Source organism: Colossoma macropomum, unplaced genomic scaffold (genome assembly GCF_904425465.1).
Source record: "Colossoma macropomum unplaced genomic scaffold, Colossoma_macropomum, whole genome shotgun sequence".
In the NCBI taxonomy this organism is placed as follows: Eukaryota; Metazoa; Chordata; class Actinopteri; order Characiformes; family Serrasalmidae; genus Colossoma; species Colossoma macropomum.
Window position 1 is genome coordinate 5,232,164 of NW_023494786.1, and position 25,047 is coordinate 5,257,210.

General features: G+C 37.0%; 1 protein-coding gene across 1 annotated transcript in view; it reads right to left on the bottom strand.

The window, feature by feature from the left end:
* col4a3 (collagen, type IV, alpha 3) overlaps positions 1-25,047 on the bottom strand; it is a 92,438-nt gene that overhangs the window by 43,712 nt on the left and 23,679 nt on the right. Inside the window, exons 2-15 of the mRNA XM_036556678.1 lie at positions 17,261-17,317; positions 13,032-13,121; positions 8,765-8,809; positions 8,549-8,593; positions 4,958-5,020; positions 4,795-4,848; positions 4,552-4,578; positions 3,053-3,127; positions 2,222-2,284; positions 1,103-1,138; positions 980-1,024; positions 705-779; positions 581-625; positions 47-109 (exon numbers count right to left, since the gene is read on the bottom strand). Coding sequence (XP_036412571.1) covers positions 47-109; positions 581-625; positions 705-779; positions 980-1,024; positions 1,103-1,138; positions 2,222-2,284; positions 3,053-3,127; positions 4,552-4,578; positions 4,795-4,848; positions 4,958-5,020; positions 8,549-8,593; positions 8,765-8,809; positions 13,032-13,121; positions 17,261-17,317 — 783 coding nt within the window. The remainder of the gene's footprint in view (positions 1-46; positions 110-580; positions 626-704; positions 780-979; positions 1,025-1,102; positions 1,139-2,221; positions 2,285-3,052; positions 3,128-4,551; positions 4,579-4,794; positions 4,849-4,957; positions 5,021-8,548; positions 8,594-8,764; positions 8,810-13,031; positions 13,122-17,260; positions 17,318-25,047) is intronic.

The window sequence follows — 25,047 nt, forward strand, 5'->3', positions numbered from 1 at the left end:
TGGAAAGACAGGTTTAGATATGATATTCCAGTATCAAAAATTTTACCGGAGGCCCAGGATCTCCTCTCTCTCCTGCCTCTCCCTTGCGGCCAAGCGCTCCCCTTGGGCCCTTTGGAACAACAGAATGGAAGTCACTCAATTAGAAGCAGTGAACGTGTTTGGAAAAGGGGACAGTGCAAGACGGAAGAGGAGCCGCCCAATACATGATTTTGTGACATGCCATGAAAACCATGAAGTTATGCTATTTATGGAAACTTCATAAAAAATTATGAAAAAAATTGTTTATTTACAGAATAAAGTACAAATGAAGAAGTGCTGATTCAGTTATCTTTGAACTGGGATAATGCCCCTCCAAAAATCACATTTTTATGGCAAGCTGTTTTACAGGTTTGACAAGGCCAAATAATCCTTGGTATAATAGGTGAAAGTCAGTATTCAATAATATATTTTGAACCAACTAATAAGCACACACTTTAGGCATACTTTTGGCCATGTACAGTCTCAGAGGAGAACATACAGAAAGGTGAGATTTCTCTGTGAATGAGTGCATGCATGTCTCTGAGTTTGTTTATGTACTCACTGGCATTCCAGTGCAGCCTGTTTCTCCAGGATCTCCAGGTTCCCCCTGTAGCCAGTGAGAGAGTATTTATCAAAGAGGTACTAAGTTATGGAGCTAACCATTCTTTAACCATCTGAGTGCTTACTTTATTCTCCTTGATTCCTGTTGCATATAGCTTGATGCCTCTCTGTCCAGGTAAACCAGGTGGACCTCTCTCACCCTGCAATACAATGAACATGTAAGTGAATGTAGCAAACACTGTCTTATTAAGACCAGCAAACCGGTTGTCAGTTTTAATCTTTCATAAACGAGTCACTGATTTAACATACAGGCATGTAATTGTAGGCATGCAGTCAGGTGTTTTACTGACAAAAGCAACAAGGGGGTCAATTTAAACAGAACACATGGTGTGACACTGACCTTTTGACCTTGGGGGCCTGGTATTCCTGGTATTCCCTCTTTACCCTGCAAAACACAAAATTATTTCAGAGATACAATAAGATATATACTGATTACATAAAAAAATGCTACTGTAAGACTAACCTTCTCTCCCGGTTGCCCAGGATTCCCTCTTTGTCCCTGAGAAGAAAAAAAGACTTCCAATTAGGTGGCCACAAAACCAAAAGGTTAGCACATTTGCACATCCATTTCTGAAAACAAACAGATATGGTCAGTAATGCAATGGCCATTTTCTACTTCAGTAACTTTTAAAAAAGCTGTATTTGTTTTAGCTACACATTGTTCTAAACAGTAACAAAGAAAGACATTGTTAGCTAGCAAGACTAAGTAGTTATCTAACTTGTGCGTTTCATTTGGTTTTTGATGAATTTAGTTAATGTGGTCCTCCACAATGTTTAATCCAGATCCTATATACCTCTTTTCTAGTGTCTTCAGTTTAGCAAAAGGGTCAAACTCTTAGCATATCATGTAACATTGTGATTTGATTTACAAAGTAGTGGTATACTGTAAAGTTTTGAAAATCAAAGTTTCTCATTCCTGGTTACAGTTGCTAAGCTACGACAATCAGTATTTAAGGGAAAAGGTTAGCAAAGGAACACTTAAGGACTTTTCAAGTTAATAAATGCACTTAAAGCATACACACATGAATTCATGAACAGAATCTCATAGGGTATATATCACTAGCTATACTGACAGCACTGGCTATACTGAATGTACCAGCTGCACTGACTGTACAGACTCCATTGACTGCATTAGCTGTATGGATTGCACTAGTTGCATTGACTGCACTGAATGCACTGACTGTACTGACTACACTGGTTCTGTGGAACTGGTGAAACTCTCCTTGTCTGCCAGGATTGTGTTGAGAGCTGAATTAACCAGTCACCTCCATTACTGCAGCATAAAGTTGCTATCTAACTGTCAATCTTCCTATTGCCTTGCCTTGTATTATGCGTTTTGCAAAGGAACATATCATTATTACCTATATGTAGTGACCTATATACATTCAGTGCTATTGATGAAAACGCAAAGTGAGAATAATGCATTTACTGTGTTTTGGACTGTATCACCTGAAAAAAAACAAAAAACAAACACACAATAAATGCCATATTCTCACTTTGTATTTGTATCAATAGAACGGCATGCATATATATGTGCTTGTAGAGAAAGCAAGAGAAGAAAGATTCCAAACTGTTGTCTTACTGGAACTCCCTGTGATCCTTTCAGGCCAGCTGGTCCTGGCACACCTGGAAATCCGGGCCCTCCCTGCAACATAAATCAGATAATCAGATGCATCTATTCTCTTACCAAACCAAAAACAATTACCAATCACATCAATATACTGAATGTATAATCATATCTAATTGACCAAAGCAAAAGAAACTAATCAGGATTTCAGTTTGTTTCAGTAACTTCAAAGCCCATAAACACAGTCAGTAATATTGATGGCCTTGATGCTACCCTCTGGTTCTGTAGAGATTATACACTTGCAGTGAAAAACAATTGATCACAGCACATTTGTCATACACTGATGTTTAGCAACTGTTTTTGAAGTGTTTATCCTGTCTGTCAACTTAAGGAAAAACACAACAAACAGTGGGTATTTCAAAAAGAGAACGCAAGATGCCACACAGTTAAATTCATGCACGATTTAAAACCCATTCAGATCTTGTGGGTCTGTGTTGGGAAACGTAGAGAAGAAAAATATCTATGGTTGATCTGTGGACAACAGTAGGGAATGTGTAAATCATCTACAGCAGTGTTATTATTTAATTTTCTTTATGGTTTCACCGGGTGCTAAGGTTTTGTTTTGGCAATAGAACTTTGCCCAAATAAACAAAAACAAAATTAATACTGATAATTCTTTTGTTTGTTTTTTTTTACTTCCATATCAAAAATGTACTTTCAGTCACACACACAAAAAAAAAAAACCACAATACATATCATGAAAATTCTTGTTACACCACTAAAGCATACAGCAATCTAAACTGGTGTTTTTGGAATTTTATAATGATACTGTTCTAGAACTCTTACCGCCGGCCCATCTTTACCCGGCAAACCTTTCTGTCCTATCTGAGGAGCTGAATAATGAGAGTAGTGTGTTTCCCCCTGAAAGAACAAAACAAATGTTTATTTCAGAAGTAAAACAACCATGACCATAGCTACTCTCGTAACATGTGCACAGCTTAAAAGAGACAACAGGTAACTATGGCTGTGTGTTGTAGGTGTGTGCAGTGTATAGTTTTGTTTTAACTGTATATAATATGGGACTGTGTATGCTAATATAGTCTTGCGGGGCCAGACGTGATAAAAGAGAAGGCCTGTAATGCTCAACAAGCTGTCTGTTCATGGGGGCCCACCCTTTAGGAAAAAGAGCCAATCAGTCTGCTGACAAAGCCAGAAGTGGGAAATGCCCCAACTCATTGTGGATTTGTATGTATGTGCAGTAGCCACAAGCTGAAAAAAATACATTTTTTGTGAGTTAATTGAGGCAAAGAATACAAATAATTGTTGCTGTTCTGTCAGATTTTGCCCTTGATTTCAAATCAGCGTATGTGAATGGTGCAGAGTGGTGAGTAGAACGACATGATCTCGCTCACTCTGAAATCGCTCCAGTACCACTCCATCCTACGAGCCAGACTGTCCTTTTTCTGCACACTGACTACCTCTGCATGAAATGAGTGATGGAGCAGCATGACTGCTGCAACTTGCATACGACAGTCACTGACACACAGTGTTCAGCTGACCTACAAAGCGGAAAATCTGATCACAGCAAATTTCTACATACATTACACACAATCAGTCTCGTGTTGTCCGTTTTACTGCGCAAATGATAAAGAAGATCATGTCAAAAGCACATGCATTTGTTTATCTTCAACAGTTTTCTGGCTTGTTATTGGACCATCGTTTCAAGAAAACAGAATTCACTAAATTAAGTGTGTGGAATATTGTTCACAAAATAAATATCATAAGAATAGGCATGGAGTGGGATTGATTTTCTAATACTTGTTCTCAGACTCCTGTAGTTTGTGCTCTTTTAATATCTGGATTAATCGATAACACAAGCAAAACAAGCTAGGTAGCGAAAACACTATCACTGGCGAACTGAACTGTTTTACCCTTGACGTTGTTATTGTAGATGATGTTATCCTGCATGTAATGTGCTTCTGCACACGAGACACATATCTACATGCTAGACTAGAGTTTTGGGGGGACTTTTCAGCCATGCTAACTTAGGATACATTCATGAGCTGACAACAGGCACATCATCGGCCCTTAAGGTTCGCCTTTGTGAGATCTTGGATTGATTTAGAAAACTCACACCTTATTTGTTCCCTCCCTGGTAAATCTACAAAATTCTCAAGATTTCTCAAGTTTGTGCTCGTTACATGATCACATCTGCCCCCGCAAGACTAATGCCATTATTGCATGAGCTATGCATAGTGTGTAGCATGCGAGTAGCGTATTTCATAACTAGTCTTTCCACTGATTCCTAATATTATCTACTTCCCACATGCTGAAGGAATACACACCTTGTCGCCTTGGACACCAGGTTGTCCCTGAAATAAAAAAAAATAATAATAATAATAAAATAAATAAATAAATATTTATATTTTACAAAGGCCGTTAAGCAGCCCAGGATTTCATATACCGGTTCTGCAGATAGAAATACAAATTACACACTGTCAGATATCTGAATATTGATTGCTGGCTGCTGACTTCAGTGTACTTTGGCAGTTGCTGTGAAAGATGACAGACAGTTTTTAGGGGCTTACTTTTTCACCGGTAACACCAGCAGTTCCTGGGGGTCCCTGAGGTCCCCTTTCACCCTAATAACAAGGCACAAGCTCCATTCAGTACTTGTGCAATGGTAGTGCAATACTGCTTGAAGTAAATGTGTCTTCTCATGTATTATCTTATTATTGTATTTGTTGTTACCTTTGCACCATCGCACCCTGGGGCACCAGGCCGCCCTCTGGGGCCCTCAAGTCCTTGCTCTCCCTAAAAAGAAAAGACACCAAAAAATTGACATAGACACTTTCTCTCGTTTTAAAATCAATAATGAGCTGATGCAATGCAGCAAGTATTCATCTCTTTAATGTTTTTAAAAGCCTTCTCCTGTGCATCCTCCTCCAGTACTTTGTCTATCCCTTTCCTCTTTCGCTCTCGTCTCTTGCACAAATTTGTTTATATACTGTGTATTTTCCATTAAAAAATGCTTAGCAACACATTCTCGTTGTTTGGGTTCTATACTCCAGCAGATTTAGATTTAATTAGAATACTGTGCTACACATTTGAATTAATCCTTTTTGTAGATACCTCACCACACACATACATACCACACAACACAGAGTGCTGCTTGGGCTGGCCCAAATAATTCCAACACTTGTGTATTCATCCTTCATATTAGTATTTGTTTCCTTTTTAGTATTCAGAAGCTATGTCTTTTGTTAATGCTTTAAAGCCCAACAAAATCCTAGAACCCTCTAGAGGCTTATTTATCACTGTTAAATTAAAAACAAACATTTTCTCATAAAACCAGGAGAAAATGGCAGTGACTTAACGATGGAAGCATGGATGTCAATGATTGACTGATTAACCATTAACAACACATACATAAATATTCGTCCAACGCTTTCGGTTAAAACATTAATTTTATTTATAATAAATAATTGATATTTAATTAGGTGGGTTTTTCTTGATGACCGTTGCTGAATTGTACACATGAGGTAGCCATGCTAGTGATGTACTCTGGGTTTTCTGGAGTCAAAGAATCAACTCTTTGACAGTCTACCCCCCATTACACACAACAAAATGAAGTGTGTGACTAAGAGTGGTGTTATATGGGACCACTATTTTGCAAGAAGGCAGTGAGGTCAGACATGAACTATGCAATGATTTATTAAAGTTCAGTAATGGCACAAGTACAATGTTGTACAATATCAGCAGCAAACATCTGCAAGTGCTGACCAAGACGCAACTATTTCGTCTATGTTCTCAGGGAGTAAGTGTGCTGCAGGGCATCGAGAACGGCTTCAGCTGACTATTTTTTAAATGTCTTGAGTGTAGCCTTAAGCTACAGCCTACAAACATGTTTGTTAGCCTATATTGTTAGTTAACTTGTTAGTCCCATGACAAAAAAAGTCTAAAGGCTGCAAGCTACTGTTTTCATTTTAATTGGTTTACTATGCGGTTAGTGACTCAGACTTCTATCAGGTATAGAAGTTCTGTCAGTCCTGATATGTCAGTTCACATGACGTCATTCTTCATGCCAAACTCCACCAATATCACACCTCAGGGATTTTTTTTCTAAAGTTTATGACTTGGAAAGTTGACCACCCAGATGAATGAAACAAGGTTCAAATTGACCAGGCTGATTTGTGAAAAATTTTACAGTCCTAATTCTGTCAGTCTGTGGCCTATGGAGACAGCAAGTAAGGAAAGTATGAGTAAGTAAAATGTAAGCTTTTATTCAATAAAAATGACACCAAAATATATAAGAACGTGTTTGATTTAACAGAGCTCGATTTCACAAATAGAACTCAATATATGTGATTGCTTCATACAGCTCTATTGCAGTGGACTGTGACACTTCACTGCATTTACTTAATATTACTTAAAACACACAGAGGCTCAAAATAAGCCAGGCTGGTAAAAACGGCCCCCTTTATATCTGTCAGTCAATCATGGGTCTTTGCATCAAAAAGTGAGAAACAGGGCTATCTGACTTTGGAGTTTCATTTTATATACAAACACTATCAAAAACTTATATAGCCTGAATTGTGTAAAACGTTCACAAACAGAGTTTGTCACAGGTGATTGTTTTATGCAGGTCTTTTTCCATTATCATGTGTAAAAATAGGAATGTGTAAAAATAGGGTATTTTGGTTAGTTGGCCAAACATTGGCACAATAATACCCACTGGCACACTAATACTCATGTAAAAGAGATGAACGCAGGCTCAAATTGACTCACCTGATCTGTGAACACTGTCACAACTATATTTCTGTCTGTCTGTCCCTTACTGATAACCTTTTGTACTTTAATACTGATTTTTTTTTAAGGTTTTGACTTTGGAACAGTATTTCAGATATATACACCACCAGTAACGCCATATATTCACTTATTTGATTTCACACAGTTCATTGTCTTTGACTGATTTATAGAATAGTTGAAAAACACTTTTCTATACAAGCATAGCAGCGAAAATGTAGATAAACATCAAGCTCAATTTATACTCTAATCGTATAGATATAATAAAATAAAACTTTCAACATCATTTGGTTGATTTCTCATGTTTGGAATCAGCTAACTAACTCTTTATAAATGCCTCACAGGCACCAGGATATAACTGTTACACCTTTTAAGGTGGAATTGGAAAATTGGAATAAGATGCAAATGTCAGCATTGTAGTAAGTTACACAGTGATACTACCACTACCGATCAATAAACCTAACGTCTCAAAATGTGTTGTTTTGAGGTGAAGTAGGTTAAGCTGTGACTGGGCTAGTAATGTTAGCTGAGCTACCAGGTAATTAGTGTTTACTCGCCTGGACTTTAGATTGACAGTTTCTTCAGAGATTCATGTGATCTACTATGGATTTTGCATAGGTTAATACTGTACAGTACATTCATTCACAGACTTTTCAAGACAGTCGTATTGCTAACAATAAAACAATAAAAATCGGACAGCAGAGTGTACATCCCTGTTGTTATTTATGAAATATTGCGATGTAGGCTGTAGTTTGTCGGGATACCAAAAATCATCTAACCTCAGTCCCATTTCAGGCTAGAATGCATAGAAATAAATTCATTTCAAACCAAAAAGTTTGTTAAGTCTTTATCAATCTCACACCAAATCGACATGGTTCTTTCTCTTCTGTTGTTATTTGCAGCTGTTGTGCTGACTTCCGTTTCCCTGGCAGAATCCGATTCCACTTTGCATGTACCCGAGCCATACAGGCATATGGATGCTACAGATTACACTCATGATTTCGAACATTGTTGAAACATAGAAAACGTGAGTGTAATCTGCAGCCTTCATATGCCTGCATGACGCACGTACATGTGAAAGGGAGTTGGATTCTGCCAGGGAAACGGAATTCCAGCTCGTCAACAAATGCATGTGTATAGCTGTCCATGACGAGAGCTCAAAGAACAATGTATTTACAACAGCAATGAAAAAGTGAAATACACTCTGCAACTGCAGAGTCCAAGAGCAAAAAATACCAATTATCAAATAATGCTGCTTTAAAAATATAATATTCCTTTGATATTTTTTTTGCCCTCCATTGTTGTTGTCAAACCTTTTGCATACACAATATACATTATTCAATAAAGCAAAAAAAAAAGAACAAAAAAAGTTTGAGAATTTGAGTACTTCTTTGGACACACCAATGAAGCTTGTAAAATGCTATTCGGGCCAGCCCTAAGTGCTGGACATAGGTTAGGTCACTGCTGTTCAAAAAGTAATGGACCTGCAACTGTATCATTTTTAGCATTCCAGTTTTGTCTCAGTTATATACATACAGGTATTCCTGGAGTGCCAAAATGTCCAGGGTTTCCATCAAGTCCCTAATAATAAAGAAAAAAAACAACAACAAAAAAAACCAGTTATTTCTGAAGAAAAATACACATGAAGATACACAAGCTTACGCAATACACACATATTACATACAGGCAACAAACACACACTCATACACACACATATACACACACATACAAAAACAAATGAAGGGTAAATACCCGTGAGCCTTTTGGTCCTGGACTCCCTGGCCCACCCATAGAACCCTGTTAAATAAAAGACAATCATTTTACAACTGAAATAGGTTATAATGTAGCCATATGATCATTATATGGTTCTGACTATATGAAATAATTATCATAACACATAAATCTATTTTCTCTTATATCTAATTTACTTCCTATTTTATATTCCTTTCCTGTTAATGTTTTCCCATTTCACTTAAAATATTTTTTTTTGTATTCTAAACATTTACATTTTAAATATTAATAACCCCATGTTTGTTAAAGACCACCATACAGTTGTATGCAAAACCTTTGGCACCCATGGCTAAATGACATATTTTGTTGATTTCTGAAGAAAAAAAGAACTAAGCACAACCTCTACAGTAAACTATTTTAAAGAAACATTTTCTGCAAATGTTAGTGTAACATACTGTGGTACTTGCAAAAGATTGAAAACTACATAAGTCTTAGAACTCCTTAGGCCTTAAATGAGTCTTTAGGACAGGATAGACACGTGTCATGGCCTAAAGTAACACCAATCACCCACGCCAGACTATTTGTTAAACAAATTACTTTATCTTTAAGACTTACATTTCACTTACATATAGCAAGTATTCTATCTCAAGTTTTCAAGGAAGACTTCAGATGCTGGGTTCAGTTGGAGAAAAAAGGCTTTAATTTTATTACAGTGAAAGTGCATTCAGCCCAGGCATTAGGCTCTTGACCTCTAGACCTAACTTCCATGTTTTTATACACTTTTCAGAGATGAGGTAATCCCTTCTCTCTCTTTTGATGTGTCATAACCTGTTTTGCCCATTATTAAATTCACTTTTCGGACCCAATTAAATTTGATCCATTAAAAAGGTCTTCTTTGTATCTTAATCATTAAAAAGGGCAAGCTGCATCTTTGGTACCCAGCGCCTCCCTTGGTGCTTATCAAACACCTGTTTATACACTGGCCTCCTTGTGGCTTAAGGTTGAAAGGGTTCACTTGAAGGCATCTGCTGGTCTTTTCCAACAGACAAAGCCTCAGGGGCTTTGCTGTCTTATACATACCTTGCAATGTCCTATATATGTACATATGTAATGTACATACTTTTTATTAATGATGTTCTTTTAAATCATCATGTTTAATTATTATGTTAGAAATTTTCCTTTTATTCCATCACAGGTCAAGAATTGTCATTAGTAATTGTCAACTGATGACAATTCCAGAGCGTAATAAATTCTCTGCCTCTTTCAACCATGCAGTAATCCTGAGCAAATCATAGGCTCCTCTAAGCAGCTGGCTAAGGAACAACACATTAATCTAACTGAAGCATACAAAGCAGGAGAAGGCTATAGCAAGTTATCATAGCACTTCCAGCGTGCATTATCCACTGCCTGAAATGTCATTAAACAGTGGCATTTAAGGGGAACTGTGAAAGGCAAGAACTGAAAGACTAAGAAAACTCTCAAATAGAACTACTTATATGCTGGCCTGAAAGGCAAAGCCAAACCCCCATAAAGGACCTGTAGGAAGGTTTAGCTGACACAGTAGTGGTGGTGCAACATTCTAATTTGCAGTGCTGCTTGTGAAAACATGAATCATCAGAAAAAAAAAACATTACCTGCGACCTGCATCAGTAGCAAAGTAAAATGAAAATGTAATATGTAAAATGGCAACATATTATGTTTGAATTTGAATTATTTTTTTTTTGCACTTATATATGTGTGATTCTGGATTCAAAATAAAAATTAAAATTCAAGTTTTAGTACACTAGTATTTGACATTTCATTTACACAGAGATTTAAATGTTTTCCAACAACTTTACTTAAATTAAATTGTATTTCCAGAACTGCATATTTATGCTTCATGTGAAGATACAATAACAGTACAATCAATACAATCAAAATTATAATTAAAATGTAATGTACCTTATATGCATTTGCATTCTCTAATAATGCATTTGAAACTGTATTACAAAGATAACACCAAGCTAAAAAGATGGCAAAAATCAAATGTAACTGTAGCAAAATGCCTTTGAAAATGCATTTGGCCTAATTGCAATTTTATTTTCCTAGATATCCCAACCTGACATAGTGAGCTGGTTCATGTTAGCCAGCTGGTAAAAACTGCAAACTGGGGCCTTGTTTGGTAATGTAACATTAGCTAGCATTACAAATGGCTTTTAGCTACCTCAGTTCTGTGGCCTTCCACAATTCACAAAGTGTATTATCAGGTGAGGTGATGGCAGAGTAATATACCAACATCCGATGCTGACTTTGTACAAGATATCCCTACATATTACCAACTGAAATCTGTATGATGGGCCTCCCTGCTCCTCTGGTTATAAAGCCTTTCAGCCACCATTCTCAGTTTATGAAACAAGGCTGAAATTTGTTTTTTATTCAAGTGTTCCAATCCACCTAAATGTTGTTGCTGTAACATTTGGCCACATTTAGGCACCAGAATGTAACTGCCGCACCGTTTAATATGAAATGAATATTAGAAAAAGAAGCTAGTGAATTGGACGTGAATAGTTCAGCTTTATTTTATCAACCAGAGTGATAAACCAGAGAATTTGGCATTTGATTAAACGCTTTCTCATCAGGCCATGTATGAAACAGTAATCATCATAAGTGGATATATTTCTCTGCTTCATCGCATCTGCTAACATAAGAATAGCCATAAATTCTTCGGCTGCCATGTTTTCAGATAAAGCCTTTTTTGAGTGTGCTGTTTGCCCCACCCTGACGAGATTACTGACAGATTGTCAAGTCTATGAAAATGAAATCAGGTCAAAAGCATTTTCAAAGACTTCTTGCCACAGAATAAGTTCAGTATGCAAGAAAATGTAATTGAGGAGTGGCGTGTTTCCTTTTTCACATCTGAATTTTGCCATCCTCTTAGCCTGCAGTTCTCTTTGCTAATGAAATTTCAAGTGCATTATTAAAGAGTGCAAATAAGTATAAAGTAAATTACATTCCAATTATGATTTTGACACCATTATTGTATAATTAGATGAGGCATTGTTATGCAGTTCTGGATTAATTTCAATAACGGCAGTTAAAAGGTGTCAAAAATGTCTGTGTAAATGGAACGCCAATGCTAGTTTATACATGGAATGTCAATACTAGCGCATTAATCATAATAAATGGCAAAATTGAAAAAAATGGTAAAACTTATTTTGAATTTTAATTTTGAGCCAAAACTTTTATATATGAGCGGAATATTTATTTTAAACATACCAATACACTGACATTTTACATATTACATTTTTATTTTGCTATTAATACGCTTCCATAAAAGTAGATGTCTGAAGTATGCAAAACTAGATAAGCCAGAGGCATTTTGGGAACAGGTGCTGTGAACTGATGAAGTAAACTCTTTGGCCACCAAAAATATGTTTAGAGAAAAAAAGCAGCAGTGAATGATGAAAAGAACACCTTGCCAACTGTTAAGCATGTGAGTAGGTCTATTATGCTTTGGTGGCAAGCAGTGACAAAGCAAGCTGAAAAGAGGCTGGCTACTACAACAGGACAATGATCCAATGATACATCAAACTCCACCATAAAGTACTTCAAGAAATGCAACCTGAAGCTTTTGGAATGGTCCTCACAGTCACCTGACTTGAAAATCATTGAAAATCTGTGGGTAGACCTTAACCATGCAATCAACGCAAGATGGCCCAAGAATATCAGACAACTATTAGCTGTCGGCAAGACAGAGGTGAAAAATTCATAAAACAGGTTCAGAAAGAATCAAAGCGTATTCGCAAGCTGTGATCTCTGACAAAAGGGGTGTTAGTACTGCCTTAGTCAGGTGTCCAAACTACTAGTTTTACTGTAAACTGTTTTACTTAATGGTGATGAGTGATGTCTCTGCCATTTTGCTGTTTTTCCCTTTTTGCAGAAAGCATTTGTTTCTGCAGGCTGCTAGGATTTGCTGTTTGCTGCTGCATCAGATCAAGAAAACATCCCGCCCCTCTGGAATAAACACTCTCACTCATTTGACAAACAAAAAGTCACTCCCCATTATGGCACAAAGTTTACACACCCTGTCCCAACCACTGAGACAGCCAATGAAACCAGTGATCACTGGCTCATAAAATAAAAATGCAAAATCAACATTTTATTGATAAAGACATAAAATCCTGTTTCACATGTTATATTTTCTAGAGTGTGTTATTAATGCATATGTTTTCCTACCAAATTCAAAATACTGGCTCAAATGAAATTTCTGATGAGTATTACTTCTACATCTATTTTTAATTTTACAGACCTTGATGCCCCTCTGTCCAGGCTCGCCTTCATTTCCTGGAAGTCCCATTTCACCTTGCAGTCCTGATGGACCTGGGCTACCTGGCACACCCTAAGAGAAAAAAAAAAGAGAAAGAGAGGTTGTATTGTATTTTAATGTTTTCATCACTCCATGTACTTAAATTTGTATTTTTTACTTAATTTGAAAACCCGGCTGCCCTTTTATTGGCTTTTATATTACGCAAAAAAAACACTATAACAAAGAAAACAACTGGAACATTAACAAATGTAATGTGTACAATGTATTATCAAATGTATTATTAAAGTAATAAGATCAAATTTTGATAATTTCAAATGCATTATTAAAATAAAGAATATAAAACATGAAAATATATTGAAAATATAATTAAATATATGAAAATATATTTAATAGTTTTTACAGGTCAGTAACATATACAAGTTTTTAAATGAATTCTGACCCAACTCTGTCCATAGATGTTTCTTGTTGCCTGAGGTGGGCTCAAGTGCGTTACGTTTCCCATAAACACATTTATGAGGGGGAAACATTTCCTTTGTAGATATGAATGTTCCATTAGGTAGTATGCTAAACATATGTACAAGGCACATGAGCATACACAGAGGCACATTCAGACACATGCAGAGCTACAGGTGTGTGACCATTGCTGTTAAGTGTAGTGTATCTTCAAATGTCAGTAGTGTATGACACACTCGATCAGATAACTATGGACACCTGGGTGGCCCACAGTTAACTCTGAACTTGGCCACATGACAGAAGGCCACCCACTAGCACTTACACAGTCTACTGGGGCTTGAGTCAATGGCTGTATCAGTTTATGCTTAAATCTATTCCATGGCACATTAAACCATATTAGCAACATGTAGACTGTATCTTTTGCATCCACCAGTAGAGGGCAGCAGGCTACTACTATTAATATTTTGGTAAGTTTCACATTCTCACTGCCTTTTTCTTTACTTTGCAGCCTGTTGTTCACACAGACACTAGAGGGCAGCTGTTTCATTTGGCATTGGTCACAGACTAAAACCAACACATCATTTGGATCTGACAACGTCAAAGGCTTTTTGTTATGCATGCCCAGCGTTCCCTACATAACTTTGGCTACTAGAAATTGCCCCCCACTCCCCAAAAAAGCCACCCACTGTACAAAATAGAAAAAAACTCTACCTACTGTAAATGGCAGCAGGATTCACTAGGCTGACTGATATTCAGAAAAAGTCACATTGTGATAGTTTAGAGTTTTGCAACAAATACGGTGATATTTGAAAAATAAATTAAGCAATTAAAGCAGTAGTTTAATTTTTATTTAATTTGATTTAATCAACCTTGTTAATTGCAACAGAATCATTTGATAAAACAATTAGTATTGCATTAATACTGACTAGTGCCAAACAGTGTTCAGAAAATATTGTGTACACTGTAAAGTTGGCATGTCAAACTGGGGACCTTCCAGGCCAAAGTGATGCAGAGGATAACATTTACAGTCTGATGCTCTGAATTTAGTTCATGAAGGCCTTGTTAATTAGCGGATGAGCTAAATCAGGTGTGTTAGTGAGGCAGTGTGCTGAAGTTTTGAGGACTGGAGTCTGATATGCACGGTGTAAAGAAAACCAGTTTTAATACAAATGTAGTGAGCAAGTTAGATCCGAAAACTCTTTGCACAGTAACAGCCAGCTAAACTTCACGTTAACCAGTCCCATGTATCTGGTGACACTAGAATGCTTTTAATAGCACAAATATGTTGATGTTAGACTATGTGATACGTGCTGTCTACATTTTCTGTGTAATTTTAAAGAAAGCTGTGAGTACCTGGTGCTGTTAATGGTTCTATGGAGACGTAGGTTAAATCAAAAGGGAAATTGGTGATAACAAAATGTCAGTAAATATGTCTTTAAACAACAATCCCACTCATCATACGTAAAAGGTCACATCTAAAAAAAAAGGTGTTTTTTGGTCTTGAAGCACGGAGCGTGTTTACAAGCACACTAAAGGGCGCTTTCACACCTACCCTGTTTGTGGGTCTATCTTTAGTTCAGTTCATTTTGACAGGCGTGAACACACCACCCGTACTCTGGTGTGACCACGAAACAAACCGTGGTCTGGCAAAAAACACAGGTCTCGGTGCACTTAAGTGAACCCTGACTCTGTTCACTCCTGGTGGGAACACATTTTTGTGATGGTCCGAACCAAATGAGGGAATTTAACATCAGAGCATGCTTTTATGCTTCATCAGCACTGTAATGTCAGCATAGTCTGTTTCTATTTCATAGTCTGTTTCTATTACTCTGCTGCTGCATGTAATTATATTACATAAGCTGATGCTAATGAGCAATAAAAAAACAGCAAAGCAATGCCTTTGATTTTGGCACATGGATCACGTATTGCATCGCCAGCCCGATTGGTCACATTCACATTGACAATCCAATCATCAAGAAGCAGATATCAAAAAAGGTATATTATTACTGCTTTGACTGTGATACACAGACATTTAATTCCATGCAATTGTAATTTAATTTACCAGAATATTTCAATGAGAATATTCAAATAGTAATGGATTTCAAGATAAAGACATTTTCAAAAAATGGTAACCTGCCTTCCAAATGCTAAATGATCTTTCAGGGAGGCAGACAGACAGACAGACAGACAGACAGACAGACAGACAGACAGAGCATTCACATCCTCACAGATTGTAAACAAACTAGCCACCACGCATGCTGCCCCCTACAGAATTCCTGAAGAACAGTATGTTGACAATAACAGATTTCTGGATGCATACAGAACTCTGACTAAACATGCTGGAGTCAGAATACAGATCTACAAAACGTCATCAAAGACAAGGGTGCAATCAGCAAGTCTAACTAGGCTACATTTATTCTAACATCTCTTATCTCTTATAACATGCAAACCGTTTTTTCTAAAGCTGCGAATCCCCATAACATAAATAGGGATAATCAAAAATACCTAAGTAACAAGGGCAATTAGTCTTTATGCTGCAACAGTTAGCAGAAAAGCAGCAGCCACCTCAGACTTAAATGTATAATTTATTCAAGTATTTGAGATGCTGATAGGGAAGCCTTTATATATCACAGAATCTTTCCCACTTCAAAAACAACTGATTGAAGAGCAGTTTCTTTCATTTTGCAACTTGGTGGACAACTCTGACTCACAGGTGACGTTCATAATCCTCTGGATTGAAATGTTGATTGCATACCTCATATTTGATTATCTGTTTTGTTTGATGTGGGTGTTTTTGTTTTGAATTGCCAGTAACCACAGCAAAGTTAGATGTTCCTTTGGTAAACAAATGCAGGCGAGAGTCCTTGCTGTTGGTTTCTTTAAAATGTTCTACTCAGACACAGCACAAAAAGTCGCTGTTTTTGTGAATAGTACATAATTATCTAGGCTAAATTTAAACTCGCAGTGCTCTTTTTGCAGCATCTGGACACTCATGGGTAAACAGGCCCCTGGCTGGCTGCCGCACTGCACTGTGGAAGTTGTAGTCTTCTTAGCTAAAGCTTATAGAGCCTCTTTACATATACATTTGTTTGAACAGATCGCATCTGAAACTTTTGCCAGATTCTGTTTATACTTTTGACTAACATGCGTCACCAGTTTGACCAGATGAGATCTGACTGTACTTTCCCCGTGTAAAATGTATATAAAGACATGCATCGTTTCCATTTTACTTTGTTTTTTACTTTTCCTTTCCCTGTAATGATACGAATGGACAACCTTGGCCTGGACGCTTTCGTCGGCCCAGAGTGCGTGAAGCCACTTGTTTGAGGTTAACTTCAGCGTATTCTTCATCTGTTCTTTTGTTGCTTAGTCTCTGACCTGATAGTCAGCGTTCGGCAGACGCATTTTTCCACTTACTTAATTGCATATATTTACACCTGTGTTAAATGCGGTCAAGATCCGTCTCTGACAACCTCTGAATATGTTTTGAGTGATTTGAATCACATAATCCACTCACATTGTATCCTGGCTTTTTATGCTGTCAAGTGAAATCCTAATGTAATCCATGCATGTTAATGCAAGGTGTAAACAGGTCCATAGAGACCTCAGTGGGAACAAACGTGTGAATTTCTCAGATTGTGTTGGGGCAGTTTGACACTTCATCATGATTCAATGCAGTGGTTAAGTAACTCCTCAACTCTTTAGCAACACAGTATGGTCACTGCATTATTTGAATGAGCATGAGATACAATACGTACCTTGTCACCTTTGACTCCTTCACAGTAGCATCTGGATTTCCCACCACACAAACATCCCTGTGAAAACGAAAACAACAAACATATTTACTCTACTGGGCTAAATCATTAGATAAGGGAGATTTTTCATCTGAAATTTAGTAATTGAGAGCCCTATATGAATGGGATTAGTTTTATGTGAGGAGGAGGGGTAGTGTCATTTCTCTACCATATCAGTAATCTTTACTGACTGCACGCTCCTAGGTCAGTAAAGATTCTGGTGCCTCTTACCTTCTATAGAACGAGGCATAAAAAATAATCTCAGGTTATATTAATCCCATGCGAATTGACTTGTCAGTAAAAATACTATCATATTCATATTCATTCTTAAATACAGAGGCACTTGAAGAACATTACTTGTGGTCTAAACTACTTGTGATGACTAAAATCAAGCTATGTAATGTTACCGTCCTACCTCACATGTACAACTTAGAATGTTAAAATGACAGATTTGATTGACAATCACGTTTGATTTTATGCTGTAATGTTGACTGTTGACTGTGAATTTTCAAGCTAATGGCAAGAACACAGAAAGACCAAAGGTTAGGTTAAACTAAATAATGGCTAAATTAAATGTTTTGACATGTTTTCTACTCTTTTCTGGAGTGAAAGCAGTACGTAAATTGAGTAGCCACTCCCATCTAATTTACATGGAGATTTCTCATCTTGTGCGAACTGGTCATAAACATTACAGAAGGCCTGCATCTTATGGTCCCCTCCCCATGAAAAACTAATCCTGTCCAACTAGGGCTTAGGATTTTTAACGTCTGTTTGGAAAAAAGATTTGTATAAATGCAAAAAGAAACCCAAACAAAATTACACACACACACACACACACAATGACCTCTTAAACAAAGAAAAACAAAGCCTTGAGTTTCATAATAGGTTTCCCACCTCTATTTATCCTACCCGCACTAGAGCCAGCTCTTCCCCAGCAGACACAACACCACTCAGCCCCCACTTCATTTTATACAGATTCAAGTGCATGCTCCCAATTTGAAAACACATTTTTAATAAAACTATCATGATTACTCAATTAAAAATGAATACTCAGCTAAAAAAAAGCCTAAAATTTACCTTCTCAATGACCATTTGGCAATTTGCCTATTTAAACTTCTCCTGCTGGTCTGTCCTACAGTAATAAAAAGAACCTGATGGAAACACTCACATATATGTGTATTTTTCCACTGTGTGTTTTGATAGCATCATTTTTAAAGCCTTCCTTGTATGTGCTGCATAGCTTGAATTTGTTCACTTAAATCCATTTTTACTGCTTGGCCTTTTTTAAAAAAAAATATATATAAGTTAATTGTCAAAATATATATAATCAGTACTTGATTACTAATATAATAGATACTGGAAGCCTTACATTTGAACATTAAAATATGGGCCACATTTTCATGTCAGTAGTGATATTTCGCTATAGTACTGCTAATTTGGTCTGGATATTTTGTTGTTAGTGGACTATTTATAAACACAGCACTCTTTCCAAACTGATCTTTCAGCATCGTCTTAGAACTGACTACCTCTAATAGTACAAATAAGATCTTACATTTCAAGACTTTATAGGACTATGTAAGGACAGTGTTATTTGCTTCCACAAAATTATCAGTGACTGGAGCCTCTATCAGTCAAACAGCTTCAACAGAGGTGTCTAGTGCTAGGGGCCAAGAGAGCACATGGCTGTCTTGGTTCAAGCCGTGTGACTGTGTTATCTCAGATAGCCTCGAACTGGGTCAGACACAACAGACTTGAAGATTATCAGAGATCAGTGCTGCAGTGACGATTCACCCCATTTTTCTCTATGTAACAGAATCCACCTTTGTCTGAGCACGCGTTCATGTGTATGCCGTTCTGATGAATAAAAACATCTGTGTGAGCCATCAGAGCCTAAAATGTACATTCATAGACTGTTCTGTTCAAATCGGTTGTTTGGGTTTTCCAATGCATGCAATACTGGCAGTGTGAGAGAGAGAGGGGGGGGGGCAGAGAGAAGGGAAGGGAGTAAGAGAAAGAGGGCTTGTGTGACAGAGACACCGTAGAAAAAGGATGTTGCTTGACCATTTTCAGAAGGAACTTTCGTTTTTATTTTGACCATACAGAACACTAAACGTTGATGTAATGTCATGTGTGGGATTTGCTTTGCTGATTTGTACAGGACAGATTTGTGTCGTTTCCTCAAATTTCCACAAATAGTGCAGATTAAAAGGGTCATAATCCAAACGTTTATCTAACCCAGCAAAATGGGTGGGTCCTGCTCAGGGTTTCAAAAACATGCTGGGGCTGCATGATTAATCCTATTTTATTATCATCGCAATATGTTATAGCACAGCCCCCATTTTTTGGTATCTAAAACCTTGAATGACTTTACAGTACGTATAGCAAAATAAACATTAAAAATATGTTTAAGGTGCTGCTGTGTGTTTTTCACAGACCATCACTGACTATCTGTCATATCGATAACTCAGACGTTAATGTTATCAATAAAGTTTACAATTAAGAAATGGAGTAAGTGACGTTCAACCTACGGTGAGTTAACAAGATTTAAAGAGGGCAGCAATCCACTTGTGTAAGCAGACAGTGAAAGAAAAAGAACAATTATGGCTGAAAGTTAAAAAAAGAAGCAAAGGCTGAGAAGATTTTTTTCATGAAGAATAAAATAGTCACATACAACATATGCAAGTCTGACTTAGATTTCCTTGGAAGCACAACATTATCTTCAACTGCCGGAAAAGAAAATACTTTGAAGCAGCTGAATGGCGAGTAAATGGTAGCTGTCTCTCCATGCCAGTGGTCTAACAAGCTTACCTACTCCCCCGAGGATATGCAGTTTGCACTGTAAGTGATTTATCAGTTGGAATGAAAACTGTATTGGTTTCTTTTAAGTAGAAGTATTTAGCTGGCTGCTTCAACAAAATATTAAACACTCAGCAGCTTGTCCTCTCAGAACATTACGTATATTAGCAAGGCTAACTATGTACAACTGGTTAATTAATGTTCACTTAAAATACATCTCATTTTGTAAACACAGTTTTCACTTTAAAAACAGCATCCACTCATCGTGAAACCTATTAAAAAATAGCTCATCTGGTGAAGTAGCATGTTAAAATGTTTAACCAGGTGAACTTTTGTTGTTGCAAAAATTGTTACAGCACTTCACATTTAAGCTTCACATTAATAATCGAATTTCAAAATATTTGTATTTTGCAGCTCTAGTTTTATTATGTAACTGCTTAATCTCAAGGGGCAAATTTGGGTTTAACGAAGCCACGTAGAGTATTGAGTTCAAAATTATATTAAAGGGAAGAGTCATTTCTCATGAAGAAAATATTATACCGATTACAAAAACACGAGGTACAAGGAATGTAAATAAGATTAAAGAGTCACAGTTTTGAATATTGCTTATACCTCTGAGGAAAGAAATACCCTCTTTCCAAGTAAGAATAAAGAGACATTCGTAGACTTACTCAGTTTACAGTCCAAACACATTCGCGAACACTCACAACATGAACACACATGCACCCCTTCACGAGTCTGGGAGGAAAGAATGCAAACAAATAAATCTGTTTCATCACAGCACCGAAGCAAAGAATGTTCAAAATTTGTATTATTCATTCCATTTATATGTATGGTGTGAGATATTTCTTCATATACATTTGTGCATACGATTTTGACAAGCATGCATTTGCTTGTTTGACCTTTCTGTGAGTGTGCATTTGAGTGTTTGTGAGAATCTGCGTGTGTGTGTTTGCATGCTATCAGTTCTAATTGATCTGCAGTTGTTTCAGCCTGCACACAACAGCAGAGACAAAACAGAGGATGCAAAAATAAAGAGTTATAAAGAGTGAGGTGAAGACAAAGAGTAGGATGGGACAACAAAATCGCAGACATATAGAGAAGACGACAGAGGAGGAGGATGCGAAGAATAAAGAAAGACAAAGAAAGAAAAGAGAAGGAAGGACATGAAAAGCATGAGAGAGAAAAGAGTTTGAAGACAAGCAGAGCAGGGAAGGACAAAATATAGACAGAGTTGAGAAGAAAGAAGCAGAACAAAAAGAAGACAGATACAAAGTAGAGGAGGTAGAGAAAAAAAGAGAAAGGTACATAAAGGAAGAGAAAGAAACTAAAGATGACAAAGAAGAATAAGGAGAAAAAGAATGATAAAGACCAGAAATGACAGACTGAGGAGAATACAGAGACAAAAAGAGGAGGTAGAAAACAGTAAGAAAAAGAAGAAGAAGAGGAAAAAGAGAAAATGGTACACAGACAGGATATCAATGAGACAAAGACTGTATTACGCTTATCATCATCTGATGACTGCTAAAAAGTGCTGTGCTGAAATCAACGTAATCATGGCTGGGTTTATCTAACTCAGTAAAACAGGTTAACCAGGCAAGCTAGGCTGACCGTTCAGCACATATTTTGGTTCACACTGACTAAAATGTTGGGTTATTTTTACCCTGTAAACTGGTTATTATTATCATATTGTCCTTATAGTAACTCCTGTAAAAATATCATCTAAATCAAGGGTGGGAGTCCAGACACCAGCATAATTTGGTGATTATGTTCCCCACCCCAAATATAGTTAAGATGTAGTAATGAAAATCAAACATATAAGCAAGAATAAACATATGTAAATATATTCAAAATACATTTAGACAAAAAGCACTCTGCAATATGAGTCTGAAATATGCATAACATCCAGCCAGAGATGTTCTCAAATTGCTTTGTGTGACTCCTATGATGAGTCGGGTGTGAGACTATGCTCAAGCCTCTGGGGTGTGAGTTGAACTCAAATCTCCAGTATTTAGTAGAAAATTTTAGTTTAGTCTCGTTGTGAGAGCTAGGGACTGTGCTGCATTGCACTGCAGCACTGTATTGTACACCGTAGAAAAGAAACTGTTGAGAGAACTCAACATTTCAAGGCAACATGATGCACTAATATTTTGAGTTTTCTCAACAGCAGATTTAGTCACCCTTAATAAGGTTCATTTGTTTCACAAGCTTAGATTTATTTGTTCATCCAAAATCAGGCTGCCAATAAAACATTTTTTAAAGGGGAAAAGGCCTATATTACATTTACATCTGTTGGAAGACACCATCATCCAGAATGACTTACAGTCTAACCATGTTCCTGAGGTAACTAACATAGCATTAAGAGTCATTTCCAAGGACTCTTGGTTCAGTTTGGGTGGAGGGCAGCAGAGTTACCCAGTACACTGTAACAAGTGAATTTCTTTGTTAAATACTTGTTTGTATAGCATAATAGATTGTACCTCTGTCCTCCACCCAGCAGGCTGGGGTCTGATTCTCTGCCTAGTCGAGCACATCATACCAATAAGCATCCCTAAGCAAGATACCTAATGCTACATAAGCAAACCACTCTAACACTATTAGACTGGAAGCCATTCTAAATAATAAAATAAAAAATAATGAATAAAAAAGTGTATGCTTTTTTTCTGAAAAAGCTCAATTTTATTGCCAGCCCTAATGTGGGACAAGCAAACGAATCTAACTTATCAAAACAAATGATTATTAGTAAGGGAGACTACTAAAGCAACTCAAATATGCATTGTTGCCTCAAAATTTTGAGTTCTTTCAACAGCTTGTAAGCCAGCTGTTTCAAGAGATTTTGCTTCTTTCCTTTAAACAGCACATTTACAGCATGTAGCTTTTTATGCTGTGCATTAGACAAAGTTTTTCTGTAATGAAAGGCTTGTTACTTCAAGCTGTATTGAATCTGAACCTGCAGCAAGAGAACTGCTCTGCATAACTGATTGAGGATGACCATAGCAAAACTGACAGGCAAACTCACATAGGTAAGGTTGGAACCGAAAGGTTTTATTCATTACCATCTTAGGATTGGTGGTCCTAATTTGATTAGTTTTACTCGCGTTTGTTTCTCAGGCTAAAGTTTCACAAGTCTAAAATCTTGAGTTCAAGTTGAGTTTGTAACTCAAGTTCCCACCTCTGAATAGAAACATGACATGTATTGCATCATGAAATTGCTGCCTACCCAACCTTGACCAGAACCGAACTCTCCTAGTGGAGACTCTGATATGAGTGTAAATACAAGGTAGGTGAACAAATGAAACTGGCAACTCACTGTATATACAGTCAATTAGTACTTATGTGGAGGGGAGGTAAGTGCAGCAACTTCATAGAGGTCAAAGTTCAACTTTCAACTTTAAGGAAAACATTTCTAAAACTTATTGTCTTGGTAGAATCTGAATCACTGAACACTTACTCTACCTACTCTAAATGTAATGTCAGGAAATGCAGTTTGTCTGACTTCCATCACAAAAGCACTCTTCCATCTGAGTGGACACATGCATGTCGACAAGTTGGTAACTGCTTCAGAATTACCTGATGCATTACAAATTTGTTTTCCACTCCCAAAGATCTCAATCTTCAAGACGTTTTTCGATTGGCATGTCAAAGTGGTTTGGTAATCAGGAGATGGGGACTTCAAAAGAATGATCATCAAGGTCTTTGGTTATGGCTGAACTCACAGATTGAAATGATAATGCTACTGTTGGAACAGGCCTACATACATCCATTAGAAAACCTGAGGCAACCAATACAACATCTGCTATTTTACTTACCCACATACACAGACATAAATACAGGTTTGGTTTTATATAATGTGGCCATGTGATCAGACTTATATCCCATATGTATTACATATAAGTAACAAAAAATATGCAAAAATTTGAACACAACTGTTCAGATTACGTATTTGGTTGTTGTTCTAAGTGAAAGTAAGTTCTTCTACAAGGAACAAACATAAATATTCAGTGCAATTTTCAGTGCAGTTTCTGTTTCTTTGCTTTGTTTAACATATTGGGGGGAAAAAATATTTAATGTTTCACAGTGTTTTTTACATGCCACATTTTATGTTGTATTTTTTTTCCTCAATATGTGAAGTTCAGCAAATGAACACTAATTGTTCTTTCAAATGTGCAGAACTGTGCTCTAAAATGTAATAAAAAACACAATTTGATCAATGCGCCCAAACTTTTGCATGACTATACACTGATTTACTATTTTATTAGCTCTAATTACTATATAGGTGCACTTTGTTGTTCTACAATTACAGATGGTAGTCCATCTGTTTCTCTGTATACATTATTAACCCTATTTCATCCTGTTCTTCAGTGGACAGGACCCCCATAGGACCACCACTGAGTAGCTATTATTTGAGTTGTGGATCATTCTCAGGACTCCAACAAGGGTAGTACATCTACTAGCATGGACAGTAAGTGGACACAGTGTTTAAAAACTTCAGCAGCACTGCTGTGTCTCATCAACTTATACCAATGCTATACCAACATACCACTAACATGGCAGTGTCACTGCAATGCTGAGAATGATACATCACCGAATAATACCTGCTCTGTGGTGGTCCTGTGGGGGTCCTGACCATTGAAGAACAGTGTCAAAGGGGGCTAACAAATGACGCACAGAAAGAGATTGACTACAGTCTCTAATAGGTGAACTACAAAGTGCACCTATATAGTAAGTGGAGCTGATTAAATGGACAAACAGTGTAGACACAAGGCTTAATGAAGTGGCTGGTCAGTGTATATGTAAGAAGCCTAGAATTAAGCCTAATCTTAAATCTGACCCCAATTTTAACTTAAGAAAATCAAACATCAAACTTTGTTAAAAAGACTTACCCCTATTTTTTCTCTTTTTCCTTTTAAGTTATGACATTTTGTCCTGAAAATGTGCAAAAGCAAACACGCACA